A 16353-nucleotide genomic window follows, 5' to 3' on the forward strand; every position below is an offset into this window, starting at 1 on the left:
TAAGCATCACAAAGAACATAAACATTGGGGCAAAAAAGGCGGTCATAAAGAAGGAGAAGAACACGGATTTAAAAAGTCTCACAAAGGTTAACGTATGTGATAATACTTTCAATTCTATTGAAAATTTTAAAAATATCTAAATGGTACTCAAAAGTAATAAAAGAAAAATATTTTGCAGTCAATAACTTATTCTTTTAATTTATGTTTAAGTCATTCAACTCTCAAACTGAATAATGATTAAATAAGTGAAAAACTTTATATATTATTATTCTTTATTTATAAAAAAATGCATGTTGAGCAAAATGCATGAAATATCGTCATCAACATAATATTTAAAAGAAACCACAATTATGCAATTTACGCCGTTTTATCATTTTTCATTGTTTGTAGACTGAAAAACCTCCGTACAATGCATTTTGCAGTTACGAACAACGTCAATGAAAGTTGACTAACTTTGATATGGAAATTTACCGGTACATTACCATTTATAGGCATTTTAAATTTTCAAATTGACGCGTTTATGACCGAATATTTAATTTAATTTGATACTTGTCTTGCCAACAACGTCTTACAATGTAATAAACTCTAATATGTAACGAACACGCACGTAAAATAAATGATATTTTATGTAATTGAAAACATTTTTTTTGTTGCATTTGTGAATATATACTGAATATACTGAAGTTGATTTCATGCGTAATGAGAGGCTGTTATTTAAGATCATAATTTTTCAAGTAAAATAATCTTTGAATAATAATTTGAATAATTTTCATAAAAAAAATGAGTTAAAAATTTTAGTTCTTCTGTTAAATTTTTGATTTAAAAATTTTCATATTTAATTTTTTCATCACACTCAATTATTTATTTTCATTTATTAATATATTTCGTTGTTTTTTTTGTTAGTTACATATTATGTATAAAAGTATTTGCTAACAAAATAAAATGATCAAAAATTCATTTATTAAAAAAAAACAATTTGTTACGCTTATAAATCACAGATAATACAGCAAATATTTGAGTGCAATATACCATTTTGCTTGCTTGAACAATTGTCATGTGAAATGAACTTTTTCATGAAACAAAAATTTATATGAAATGAATTTTCATCGAATTTACGGTTGTTGTGTAATAATTTTGAAAACAAAAGTGAAATGACTTTTGAACTAAATGCTTTTGAAAAAGATGCTATTGTCAAAATTGTAAAGGAAATTCGATTGGAACAGCTATTGAATATTGTTCGTTGTGATCAATGTGATCTACTTCAGAAATTTAACGCCATCCATGGCTTTCATATCCGCCGGATAATCCTTCGCCTGAAGATCCAGATGAACTGAAATCATGTCCTCCATAGCTTTCTTCTTCCGCACCGCTATGGGATTCTTCGTGATGTGTTTGAATGAATTCAGGTACTTTGTATGGTTTGTGCTTCGTTTGAACATGGGGAGTGTGTTTATCTAAGACAATGGGTACCTGTTTTGAAAGAAAAAGAATATATTTAATAAAAAATTGTGAAAATAAGAATAAAAAGTAACTACTTACGGGTTTTTCAACGGGAACTTTAACAGGGTATGGAACATGTTTCTCAACCTGGAAGAAAGTAATTTGAAATGATCAGTCCACGAGGGTTCTTCAGTTGTTAAAATAAACCTCCGATATCGAGGATAATTGTTATTGTGTTTTATCATTTTGTTAGTTTGTGTTAGTAGATTATTGTAAATTGACGCGAGAGGGTTAACTGCTGAATTAGGTCTTAAGCGATTAAAGTCAAAATTATAACTATTGCTATTGTATTGAATTAATGGTGTTAGATGATTTTGGTTGTTAGATGATGCTGCATTAAGATAACCATATCCTTGTGATGTCTCTTCCCAATTGCTTGGTAAATACATAACGTTCATATAACTTACGGGAACAGGAACTTCCTTTGTAACGGGGAATGGAGCAGGAACCTAAATATTAAAAAAGGTTATAAATTAATATCACATTAATGTAAACATTGACTTCAAAAGAAACATACGGGAACAGTAACTTTGTATGGAACAGGTTTGTCGACATGAACAGGTACAGGACGATCAACAGGCACATGAACTGCTACAGGAACATTCTTGATAACTTCATAAGGAACAGGTTTGTCAACATGCACAGGAACGGGCTTTTCAACATGAACAGGGACCTAAATACGTATATTTTTAAAATATTTTTCTTAAAAACTAAGGGTATTCAAAAAACTTATATCTTTTCGCGTTTCATCCCCAACTATTTTTGTCAAAAATGATCAGAAGGAATATAGTAATTATATATTGAATTTAAAATACTTTTTCATATTGAATGATTGATGTTTTTTTTTTAAATTGTTTCGCATTTTAATCGTAGTTTGAGCTATTTTGATAATCATTGTATATTTTAAATAAAAAATCACGAATTTTTATAACAAAAATAACGACAAAATTATTTGCAAGTTGTTTTTAAATGATAGTTTTCAAAATATTTTTGGTAAAGGATGATTAATTTTAACTCTAATAAAATAACAATCTCATATAAAACAATTCAAAATTTAGCAATTGTAAAAAAATACAAAAAAAAAGAAAATTTATATAAAATTTTTATACCTTCGATTATTCGATGATGAAACGCGAAACAGAAAACGCTTTTCGAATACCCTTTAATATGGTCTTAGCTCTTTAATTTACTTACTGGACGATCAACGGGAACTTTGACAGGATAATGGACAACTTTTTCAACTGGATATGGTTTGTCGACATGAACGGGTACTTTGACTTCATATGGAACAACCTTCTCAACTGGATAAGGCTTTGGGACGTGAACAACATGCTCAACTTTGACATTCTTTACAACAGGCACAGGAACCTTAACTGGAACTTTTACGGCAACGGGACGTTCAACAGGTACATGCACAGGATAATGAACTTTCTTTTCGACAGCGTATGGTTTTGGAACATGAACAGGTACTTTAACTACTTCCTTAACCGGATAATGCACTGTTTTGACAACTGGATAAGGTTTTGGGACATGAACTTTAACGGGAACAGGCACGTGTTTCACATGTTCAACGTGTTTGACATCAACAACAGGATATGGGACGGGGATTTTTTTAACGACAGTTAAGGTTTTTTCTTCTTCAATAGGAGCATGATGCCATCCATGATGGCTTTCAGATCCATGATAATCCCCAAAAGAATAAATTCCTCGTTTATCTTGTTTTTTCTCAGCCTGAGAAGCGTCAGCTTTAGCATCAACTGCAGGAGTTTCGTCAACTTTTTTCTTTTCTTCGCATGTAGCGACAAAGATTAGTGCACAGAAGTAAAGTACGTGCTGAAAGAAGAGGAAACGCGTCATTATTCGTATCCAATTTCACTATCTATATATCTTATGTTTTGATAATTGACATTTGAATTTTGTATATTTGTATTTTGTATACATAACAACACATGATATATCCATCTTTTTATTTATTTTCCGCATTTTTTAAAATGCAAATTTGGTTTTTTTTTTTATATTTGTCATATACATTCTATTAATATTTGATTCTCATCACGTTCAGAGTCCATTAAATGCACCTTTGGTGAAATATAAATAGGTATTTCGTATCAACTTACCAATAACTTCATTTTCTCTCTATTTCACCAATATTAAATCACAGTTGAAATATTTTCTTTATTTTTTGGAAGACTTGTTTCTTTTCGGATAGACAAATGTTGAATGTTATTTTCTCTCTATGAGTAATACACTTTTATACTGTCAGAATTACCACCAATGTGTAATGGTACAGACAACCATATACACTTTCCCCTGCCATTCCATTACAATTGGTACATATACCTTCTCATTTACCTGAGCTTACAAGTTTTCCATAATAATAATCATATGTAGGTACATGTAGCGACGAAAACAGTGACGACAGTGTATATGTATGATGGCGCTTAATAGTGCACATCTAATATAATTCATTCCATAAACAACAACAACAACTGAAATGATGATGAAAATTTTTTTGCATTTAATTTGGAAAAATTAACCATGGTAAGGTGTTTAGCGCCGCACACGAATGTAATAATTATATGCACTCAAAGAGTAGCAACAACAACCGCACACTTGTAAACCTACATTATTGTTGTTATTATTATTATTTAATATGGTTATATTATATTATTACTCTTACAACGTTGTTGAGCTAAAAAAGTGAGGCAGTAAACTCGAGTTTTAAAGTGCAGAGTGTATGAAGTGTCTGTTTACTCATTCATTATTATTTATTATTGTTATTACGATTATGAAATCATAATGTTTAAAGAAAAAATCTCAAGAAAAGTAAAAACGGAATCATTAACATTTAACCATACATATATATCTTTTAATTAGACACTTACGTGCAGTTTATGCACTTACTATGCGGTAACAATATTGAATCGCAGACAATGATCTGATTTGTAAAAAAAAGAAAGCAAAAGGAAATGCATGGAAAAATATTTTTACTTTTATTTGATTCATAAAGGAGCTAAATATATAACACATAAGTGCACAAAATACAATCTTTCTATACAAATTTGCATATTATATAGGTTAGTAGATATTTGATGTGTGTATTTGATTGTGTCTCCTTAAAAATCAGGTTAGGCGAGTTTTATCCAAGCTGTTAGATGAATGTAAGTGTTATGGGGTATTATGTTCACAAATTTTATAATAACATTGATATTATAATTGAAACATTATATTTTTTTATTGATTATTATTTTTATTTTTTTTAATATTTAATGTACACGTATATAAAATTAAATTAAGTAATTTAAATGGTAGCTATAATGTTTTTTTTTTATCTCATTAAATTATCTGATGTTCATATATTTATTGAAAAATAGGAGTTTGGTTTGAAGTATATATCTTATAATTTTTTGTTCTTAATATCATATTTAACAAAATTGTATTCAAGGATTTTTCAAGGAAAAAATGAAAAATCGCCTAAACAATGAAAATCATAATTGTCAAAGAATTGCACCATCAATAGGCACCAAACATTGTAATTTAGTTATTACTTATAGAATCGTAAGTAATTGCAACACATTATATATATACACATTATATATTACTTTTTTGATATGGAAAATTAAAAAAGATCCTAATCGAATACAAAATATGTTGTTATGCTCAATTATTTTGCATTATATTATAATTTTTGTGTGAACGATTACTATGTTGTTTTTGTTTTACAAAACAGTATACTAAAAAATATTTTATTTTTCGCAAATAAAAATAAAAAATAATATTGTAGAATGTCAGAATTTGGACATAAACAAGGACAGATTTTAATTTAATTTTAAATGTTTTATTCATTTTAATGCATTACCAATCGACTGAGCATCAAAATATGAAAATGAGAGGAAAAGTGATTCAAGGTCTCATTCCAGATCACATCACAAAAATTTCAACAGACTCTAATTAAAATTCATTACTGAAATTGAAAGTAACATATTGCCTCATTTTTTTAATCCGGCATTAATTTTGTGGTGTAATAAATAAGGCAATAAGAGATTAAAAGAAATGTAAATAAATAATTGAGAAAAAGTTACAACTTTGTCATTTCACGTGTTGTTGTTTTTTTTTGTTTGTGCGAGAACTCAAAAACTAAATATAAATGAAATGCGCGATAGCCCCAATTGAGAGAATTGGGTATATATATTTTTATGGCAATTGCATTGGACTTGCTGAAAAACAACTTAACATGGGTTATTCAACTCGTGTAAGATGATGACATAATCCTTATTTCTTGAAGTATGTTCGATGTACCTACAAATGCACTGCTGTTACATATTCAATGCACCGACAGACAAAATAGAATTATTATAACACTCTCCTTTGTGGTGCGCGTCGTCGCATATGTAACATTTAGCCATCAACACGAACCAATCCATGAAATATGCATTGCTTCATTTTTTTTACATTAATTCATTTTTTTATTTTTATTTTTAAGTGTGTAAATGTATCATTTTAATATGTCAGCTGAATAATACAGAAGTAATTTCATCAGGAATGAGTTTGTTTTTGTGTTCATCCATCATTATATTATACTTTATATTTAATAGTTTTCTGCAATTATTTAGTAAATTGCAATCTGACGGTTACAATTATGTTTAATACGGGTCCATAATTAAATTACCTTTTCTCACATTCAGCATACGCATAATAATTTAACATAGTAATCGAAAGTAACTCGACAACAATTTAAAATGATAAACATAATGTTAATAATATAATATGGACTTGGTAATGGATGTTTTAAACTACTGACATACTGACTGACAATTTAAACATTGTACATATGATCAGAGACACAAAATAATAATTGAAAGACGCTTAATGTTAAAAATAAAGCAATGTGTAGAGTAAACCTTAATGTTTCATATATTTTTCAAAAGAAATACATTTTACTCGAAACAAAGTGAGTGACTGAAAAGCTTATTTACTTGAATCAAGTACGATTACTCAATATTTAATTAACGATCCGAAACAAATTATATGTGAGCAAGAAGAAATAATCATAATAATTGAAGAAATCGACACTAATGTACTATATTTTTAAAAGTGTTTGTTATTGACGAGTTATATATTGCAATTTTTGAAGTATTTTATCTGGAAGATTTCAATTGATTTTAATGAATTACTCAACAATTGTTCAAGGATTGTAAAACAAAAAAAGCTTTGAAAAAACTCATCTAACAACAATCTGACCAACATGGCACTTACAAAAAAAATGATAAACAAACCTTTAAAATGTTAACCCACTTATAGTAGCATAGTAACAAAAAATAATTAAATTAATGCAGACATGTTTTGCATTACATAGGGAGATTTGCAATGAATTGTCATGTTTATGAATGAATCGGGTTTGCTATGTCATTTTACATTATTTATTATAACTGAAAACTTTACTTGTACTTTTAGATCAACTTGAAATATATTATTGAAATTCCTTTTCATAAATTTTTTCTCTAATTTTCAGACACTTTTTCGGAACTGTTCTTCAATTTCAAATTTTCCGTTCACTGTGTCAGACAAGTCGAGAATGGGATCCATTAGATCCAAATAAACCGCTTCATAAATGTGATCTTTCAAGACATCCAGAGGCTGGCAACGTTATCAAGTAAGTAAAAAAAAAAACGTTTTTACAAGATTTGCATGCTTAAAACGTTCAAAATTCATTGCATAAAAATATTAAATTCCATTTCGATTATGAGGTGTTTTAAAACGATATTTTAACACAAGTATCTTTTGAATTTTTAAATAAAAAGACGGTTAATGGAAAGAGGATCATCAGACACTTGGCAAACTATAATTTCGGAAGTTTTGGGCGAAGGAAGGTTAGATGCTTCGGCGTTAAGAGAATACTTTAGACCCTTGGAAGAATGGCTCCGAAGCGAAAATTTGAGAACACAAGAAGTAATTGGATGGAAATATGATGGCGATTATTGTAAACATAGCATTTCAACGGCAAATCTTCAAGTTTATGGAGGTTTCTACAATGATGCAGTCACAATTAATGCGAACTTTGGGAAATATATGTTAGTGATATTTTTCGTATTAGCATTTAACATTTACTAATTTGATTTGAATGAATGACATCTGTATCATGAATCTATTGAAACCAAATTGTGAAAAAATTAAGAATTAATAAATAAAGTTTTTGTTTTTATTTTGTAATTAAAAAGTTTTTTACTTTCTTTGTATTTAGAAAAACAAAAAAAAAACTTAAAAGTCTCATAAAAACAAAAAAAAAATGAATTTTTGATTTTTTTTATTTTATTTTGTACAAAAATACATTAGATTAGAAACAATAAAATTGCATAATATACATTTTGCTATACAATTTACATGTCAAGATTTACTACTAACACTATTGCACGAAGATGTATATTATTGTCTGGCATATATTTAGATATTTTTTTTAGTTGCTTAATGAATCGGAAAACATTAATAAAAAATACTGAACGTAAAGACAATACTGAAAAATATTATTTTCCATACTATTTTATATAATTTCATTTCTTAGTGCAAGAAATTAATAAATAGATGCATCGACGACAACTTTATTCTTTAATTGATTTTAATCTGTTGTTTCCGTTTCTCGAATTTTCTTCTTTTTATCTGTGTTTTCCGTTTCTCGAATTTTCTTCTTTTTTATAATTTAGAGTTCATTTCAGGCTAAGATTGTCTTTTTTTTTTGTAAATTACGTTGTATTAAGAAAATATACAAAATTTACTTTTTCTGTTTTTAAAAAAGCATTCCATATCACTTATCACAGTATTACTAACGCACTCACGAATCTCAATTTAAAATATATGCTAAGGCTTAGTAATGGTGATGATCATAATGATGATCATGATGGTCATGATGATGTTCAACATGTTTCACAACGGGAACTGCTACAGGTTTGTAGACGGGTACAGGAACGTGTTTAACAACAGGATAAGGTTGAGGATATGGGACTTTGACTTCATAAGGCACAGGTTTTTCAACGTGCACAGGGACCTATGAAAATAAAAAAAAATATTTAATAAATAAGATAATTTTTTTGTCAATGATATCATATATTTATATCATTTTTTGTATTATATATTTTTTTTTATTTAGTTTTCAACTTATTCAATTTGCAACGATAGTATAAAAATTTGTTAAAATTTTTCAATATTCAAAAAGTGTGAAATAAAAAAGTATTTCAAAAATTATTTAATCAATTTTGAGAGCTTTTTTTTATATTTCACTCTTCTTGTATGCGTTTTATTTTTGTATTACTTACAGGTCTGTCAACAGGAATATGTACGGGTACAGGTATTTTCTTAATTACTTCATAAGGTACAGGCTTTTCGACAGGAACGGGAATTGGTTTCTCAACATGAACGGGATATGGGCGATCAACATGTACTTTATATGGAACATGAACAACTTTTTCAACCTAAAATGTATAAAAATAAATAAAAGTTTAAAAATGTTTTCTGAACTTTTCAATTTCTAAAAAAAAGTACAAAAAAAAATCAATAGAAAAATTAAGGGAAAATAGGAAGTTTACTGAAGAGATATTAAACCCAAAGTTTGTAAATTTTCTAAACGATTTTAAGCTTTGACAATAATTTTTACTTATTTATACTTATTTTCAATCATATTTAAGCATATTTTTGTTATCGATTGATTTTATCATTTAAATCAAAACTATTGCCAAAACTTTATATCGTTCAGAAAACTATAATCTTAAGTTTTAAAATCTCAAAAATATAATTTTAATTCAATAATAAAAAAATAAATAAATAAAATATCAATTATTAAAATCATTAATAAAAATTTAAATTTCTTACGGGATAAGGTTGAGGAACATGAACTGGGACTTTAACTTCAACCGGCACAACTTTTTCAACTGCATAAGGTTGAGGAACGGGGACTTTTACTTCAACAGGCACGTGTTTAACGACAGGCACAGGCACTTTGACAAAATGTTTGACAGGAACAGGACGATCAACGGGTACATGAACAGGATACGGGACTTTCTTTTCAACCGGATATGGAGCAGGTACATGAACAGGTACTTTGACAATTTGTTTAACGGGGACATGAACTATCTTCTCAACCGGATACGGATGAGGGACAGGAACTTTGTATGGAACAGGTACATGTTTGATATGTTCAACGGGCACATGTTTCACAACCGGATATGGAACAGGAACATTTTTCACAACAGTGATAGTCTTTTCGTGATGATGATGATGTCCTAAGTCAACGACGGGAGCGGCATGATGATAATCTCCTCCATAATGATGCCCAAAGTCGTGATGACCATAATCTCCAAACTCATAAATTCCACGTTTTTCTGTCTTTTTGCTATCTGCAGTCTCAGGTTCAGACGCTTTTTTGCCCTTTTTCAAACTATCTTTGCTCTCATCGGCAATAGTTGAAACAACCAGCAAAGCGACACAACTCGCTACGATCTAAAAAAGAAAATTTTAATTAATTAAACTAAAAACGGATTTGCACGTATTGACACAAATAACACTTCGTAATTAATTTTTTTGAAAACGAAATACCAAACAAAAATATTTGTTAATAATTAAATTTTAATCCATTTATAAACAACATTTGAACTTGGTTTTGATTGTTTATATTAAATTATATCAATTACATCATTTTTGCATTTCCATATTTAAAGTAAGTTTATTACTCTCTTAGTAAGTTAGAAAGACAATATTATAAAACGGCGTCAATTTCGTAATTTATACTATCAAATGGAGGAAAATTATGAAACACCATGAAAGTTCATCTCTCAAGTTTATTGACAAATTAATGAAATTTAATATGTAACATAAGTTAGATAGAGACTGGTAATTTCACAGAAGTGTTTCGATGTGTGAAGTTATGAAGGCAGGAAAGCATTTATTTTTTGCACAGTCATACGTCAAAAATGTTAAACGAATTTAACATGGGAGGAAAATTATGTTCATACATTAAGTTATCTAAGAATAGTGGATGTTGTGACCTAATTATGTCATATGTTGGTGTATGTAATTTAATGGACAGTGCAAATTTACTTTCGTTTTCATTTTACTTATATTTTCTAATGGAGACGAATGGTATTTTTTAAAAATCTTTTTAACAAAGTTTAAAATTCTTATGCATTTACGGTGTCATTTTCTTTTCTTTATTTTTATTTAGTTTTTCATTAATGACAAATTTCCGCATTTCGAACTGTAAACAATCAATCTTTCACCCGTATATTTATTTATTTTATTTGTATTCATCGAATCGCTCATGCATTTAAAAGTCAATTTTTTGCATGTTTCCTACATTATTTTATATGTTTTTAAATTGCGTTTTCATTAATTTGTTTTACAAAAAATGTTTAACATTAATTAATTATTTTTTCACTTTTATTTTTATTTGGTTTGTCCTTTCTTATTTGTAGGAGTTTTTTTTTATTGAATCAAATTATAATTTTATCCAATGCTAAAAATTAATATTTTGTCACAACACTTACAAAAAACTTCATTATTTTTTAAGAACTCTCAGAAGACTGAAATGTTAAATGTTCAAAGTAGAAACCAACACTAACAATACCGCATCAACTGCCGTTGCTTTATATACTTTTTCACGAGCTCCGTTTGCATCGTATACAACATAACTAAGAAATACAAAAATATTAATTGTAACAATATATTTTTTCAAAAAGTTTCCCTCTTGCGAGTATACTCGTTGTCGGCATGATGTGTATACATAGAGCTTGCAGGACAGAACAGAAGCATAAATAAATATACGCGGTTGACGTTTGTTAATGTACATATGCTTATAATTTTGTTTGGTAAATCTTGTGCAGAATATATTTACATCGTAATAAATTGGGGAGATGTTGTTTCTGCTATAAGAGACATGGATTTATTTTCAATTTGCAATATTTGTTGCAATGTCAAAAAAAGATTTTATATTTTTTCTACATTTGTTTGCGTAAATATTTTGTGCATTTTATAGAATAGGTAGAAGAAAAAAATATATGAGAATTGTATTTGAAAATTCGAATACTTATAACATAGAGTGTTTTTGTATCCTTTTGTATATATGTAAGAGACATGGTGCGAGTCACGTTAAATTACACAAATAAAATTATAGTTTCACGCTATAATTTAAAGTTTATTTGAATAATAAAATAATTACAACATTACTGCCGATTTTGATGTTGGAATTGGGTTTTCTGTTTCTCTTAGACAATTTTTGTAGTTTATGATTCATAAAGTCAATGTCAATTGCGGTAGTTTAAGACGTTTCGTAAAACCGGACTAATATAAATCAATTTTTGCTGATTTTATAAACATGAACATTTTATTTATAAACATGAATGGACAAATTGTGTTGTACTAATAATTAAATTATAACAAGCATACGAAGCATGTTGGGCCATGAAAAACTCAAGTTTAAGAAGGTTTTTTTGTTTTTGTTTTTTTTTTTTTTTCAAATAAATTTTAAGTTCATAAAAAACGAAAAAAGCAGAAATTTTAAAAGCATCTTGACCAAAAACCGATCTTAATAAGAATAATAACGTGATCATCGAAATCTACTTTACCTTAGACACAAACCATAAGGCAAGAATAAATTCCCATAATTATCATATTAAGCATATTACAAGAGTGGTTTAGCGCACGTCGTTGTTGAAACTGAAAGTAAAACAATAGCTTGTTTTGTTAAATGTATAAATGAATATGGGTAAAGTGCTGTAATATTAATAATAAAAAAATAGCAAACAAACAACGTGCAATAATATATGAATTATATCATGAGATATTTAATAGGATTGTGTCGTTTTTATTCGTTACTTTAATAAAAAAAATAATTGTTAAAAATAAAAATCATAATAAATGTTAGACTTCAAGGACTTTTTTTTCGTATGTAAATACGAGAAAAATGACACAATAAATAAAAAGAAAAACAAAGGCAAGAAAAAATTGAAATCTGATTGTTTCTTATGATTAACTGTTTGTTACTACTCAAAGTAACAAACGAGTCAGTAGCCCTGTAATGAACATAAGAGCAGGTGCTGAACTTTAATATTTCGTGTATGAGTACTAAATAATAGATGTTAAGGTACTTAAATGCAATTTATAATTATTTGTTTCCTCGTTTGTGGATTTTCGTAAATATCCAAGTCATGCAGTTTTTTGATTTTATCAAGGGAAGCAATTGAATAGAAGAATTATTTGTTTTCTATTAAAAAAATCATTAGAAGCTCATTGTCTCATAAACATGAAAAATTAAAATTTTAACCTTTGATGGGGAATTTTACCTTCATCTCATTTGAAACAGTTTTCTAAAAATTATTCTAATTTTAAATACATACAATATAAAACAAAAGTTTCTATCATACAGCACCTCTACATGACTCGTAGAAAAATGACAGTGCATTGTCTTTCTTAATAGGCATTAATTATACGCATATCGGCTATCTATTTGGCACGTAATAAGACGTACTTAAGGCGGGATATTAGCTAATAAACATTAAAAATAACAAGAAAACTTTTCCAACTGACTGATGTACAAATCGAATGTTTGTTCAAATAATTTAATGCCTTACTTTGTGTTTGTTTGTGATGCAAAATTCAGTATAATAATAAAAAAAAACAGCGCATCTGCCTTGCATCATCGTGTCATTTAGCTGCACTGATAACACCCCTTTATTATGTTTATCGTGGTTGTGCTTCGTCTTTACTTTTTAAAGCAATGTTGCACAGTTAGATGAAGCTATGGATAGTTGCTTCGTATAATGATTGGTTTTCTGCACAATAAAAATGGTGCAACAATTTATTAAAATCTGTAGATATGATAAAAATAAAATTGATATTTAACCCAACCTACCGTAATACGCACATCATGAAGTATTGGAGCAAAGAAAATGTTCATTAAGTTGCGCAAGACAAAATTTATGAAAAATAGCAAGTCGACAATCACGCAAGTCCTTGTCGTTGACAACTTTTACAAAAAAAAAAAAAAAAAACTAAAGTGAACCATCCAATCTATAAATTCACATGAAACACATAAGGTTAAATGCACTTTCAATGAGATAATCACCTGTTTTGACCTGTTGCGAGCTTTTTCACCTTTTATGAATGAATTAATCGTTATGCTTGTTTACCGACACAGTTTGTTTAATTTGATGCAGAATCAAAATAACAAAAAAAATGACTCAGTTCATAAGCCGAAAAATAAATGTCAAACAGGTTTCTAAGCTAAAATTCGAAAAAAACGTGTTGATATCCGTTTAGTTAAAAAAAATTAAAAGGGATGGAAACTTGTTGATATTGACACCTTATCCATATCCTTTCAGGCAATGACGTCATAAAACGTTAGGTCAAAGATGTACACACATTTTAAGCTGCCTTTTACTTCAGTCTCTTATGCTTTGAGTCATCAAATATGTATTTCTTACTTCATATCATATCATATATTAACACATATATATCATACATACATATATTTATTAAAAAAAAATTTGCATATAATTAATCGCGCAACTAAATTATTTGTTTATTTACGAAATAATTTATTTTTCAAAATATATCAATAGCTTTCCGTTTGGAAATCCTCTTTCTTATTATTGTATATATACATACTTGTCTTTGCCATACATACTTTGCCAACAAATAGATATTCATAATGGTTTGACTTTTTGTTTCACGTATATTGTTCATATATATACAAAGAGCAAGTCTCTTATTGCGAAGACCGATGACGATTAATTGACCTACTTTTAAATTTAAACTCACCGTTCATATGTTTATTAATAATATTTTAATTGAAAACAACTAATGTGCTTTAGCAATAGATTAAGTGTAGTATTTGCAGACACAATGTAAATTGTGAAAAACGGATGTATTTTATTTATTTTTATGAAATGTGTTAAGAAACTTTGATTTTTGGGACATTCAATGATTTATATTTTTGGTAATTCGGCAAAAAATAAAAATTAAAGTAAAAATATTTATATTAAAAAATATATATAAAAAAATAATATTGGAATCAGATGATTAATGAAATAATTAAAAATCGTGACTCAGAATTGTGAGAAAGCAATGTGCATATTTGGCAACACTTTTTGCCCGATTTAACACAATTTACATTGTCATGCCATTCAGTTAATTATAACTGAAGCTGGAGAGTAAAGTGTATCATATATTTTATGCCATTTATTTCTTTTAAAAAGTAAAATAAAGTTACGACTCAGTAAGCAAGATTGTAGATTTTATTGCTTTATACAAATATGTATGTTTTATTTAAAAATATACATGTATTTAAACAAAAACAAAACAAAAAAAAAACATTCTAGACAATGCATTTCTATTATTGAACTATTTAGTTAGTAGACAACAATAAAAAAAAATTAGGAGTGATAATCAGAAGATTTAAAAAATTTTTCAATCATAGATTAACATTAAAGTTAAAAAAAACAAATCTTGAAATCATGATCAACATAAAAACACAAAATTAAGAAAAAAAATCTTCAATGCCAACCAGAAACAAAGTATAACTACGACAAATATACAATTTTTACATTACTGTAAAATCAATTTATACACTAAATACATGTTTGGTCGACTTGCAAACTAATTATTTTATATAGCTAGATCTTTTTAAAAAAAGTTGTGCAATTCGTCATTCATTAATTTACAACAAGTAACTTTAACATCTATCAAACTAAATAACGATCAAAGACAAAAAAAAATTTTTTTTTGCAACAACAACATGCGACTCACTCGGTCGATTTGAAACAAAAAACATATTTAAATTAAACCGTGTCATTGTACTCTGATGCTCTGTCTTTTGTAGTATCTGTTAGCTATAAGCATTTGATGTAATATATGTAGGTATATTTATAAGGGATGGCTGAAGTAATCAGGGTATACAAAACATTTTGTTTTTAACAATTTTATTTTTAGTATTTATTATCGTAAACAATAATCAAATTAATAAATAATTTTTATGTAAAGCAAAGTTCAATATTTTCAATTTTTTTTCTTTTGTAAAAATAAATTTTCAGAAAAAGCATCTTTTTTTTAAATTTTAATAAAAAAAAAATTTTTGAAGTAAAAGAAATTTTTAACCCTGCAAGTAATAGTGTACATAACAGACAATAGAAACCTACGAGGATTAAAGTGTGTGATCTGAGATTTGAAATATGGACAATGGAAATGACATTTTAGGAACGATTTTTTGTTATGTTGAAATAGTTGTGTTTTGCAATATCTAATTTTAGGTCAAATTGGGGTAAGAAAATATTGTGCATATTGAAATACAAACATAAAAGTTGCCTCATTGCATGGTTCATAAGCTTCACAATGTGTTCAATGCAAACGATCGATTATGTGCTTGTTGAATCCCTGCCATTATAAAAAAAACAGATTACATCCCATATTAGATTGATTGACGAATCAATTTTCATCTGACAAGTGCTTGAAAAGGGCACCTTTTTTTTACCAATTTTTTGTTTGCATGCAATAATTGACCTCAATAATGAATGAATTGACGTTTCTTTAGACACAGTGAGGGTTTGTTGTCTCTTTCTCATCTATGTTTCTTACTTCAAGGTCGGTTAGTGCCATTTGTATAAGGAAACACAAACGTAAAAAAATTAATACAACGTAGTTCTCACATAATTCACATAAAAATTCTTCGTCATCCTTAATTAATTCTAATAATAAACAGATTTCTTTGTTTCCGTATTCTTGTTCTATTAAATTTCTCACGTTTTTTCATATGGTCGACATGAAATGTTTTTATTTTTTTAAAGAGTAAACTTACAAAAACAATAGTTATAAATA

The 16353-nt window shown here is 27.8% G+C and overlaps 2 protein-coding genes across 2 annotated transcripts; both read right to left on the reverse strand.

Annotated features, from left to right (window-relative positions):
* Positions 1 to 1269: 1269 nt before the first annotated feature.
* Positions 1270 to 3357, reverse strand: LOC134832466 (titin-like). The gene is made up of 5 exons (XM_063846488.1): positions 2695 to 3357; positions 2018 to 2173; positions 1737 to 1949; positions 1540 to 1587; positions 1270 to 1470 (listed from the first exon to the last, which is right to left on the reverse strand). Exons 1-5 carry the CDS (start codon positions 3355 to 3357, stop codon positions 1270 to 1272), a joined length of 1281 nt encoding a protein of 426 aa, XP_063702558.1.
* Positions 3358 to 8359: 5002 nt separating this feature from the next.
* Positions 8360 to 16134, reverse strand: LOC134832468 (uncharacterized). Its single transcript, XM_063846490.1, has 4 exons — positions 16114 to 16134; positions 9361 to 9987; positions 8808 to 8963; positions 8360 to 8539 (listed from the first exon to the last, which is right to left on the reverse strand). Exons 1-4 carry the CDS (start codon positions 16132 to 16134, stop codon positions 8360 to 8362), a joined length of 984 nt encoding a protein of 327 aa, XP_063702560.1.
* Between the last annotated feature and the right edge of the window lie 219 nt (positions 16135 to 16353).

Source organism: Culicoides brevitarsis, chromosome 2 (genome assembly GCF_036172545.1).
Source record: "Culicoides brevitarsis isolate CSIRO-B50_1 chromosome 2, AGI_CSIRO_Cbre_v1, whole genome shotgun sequence".
Taxonomy (NCBI): domain Eukaryota; kingdom Metazoa; phylum Arthropoda; class Insecta; order Diptera; family Ceratopogonidae; genus Culicoides; species Culicoides brevitarsis.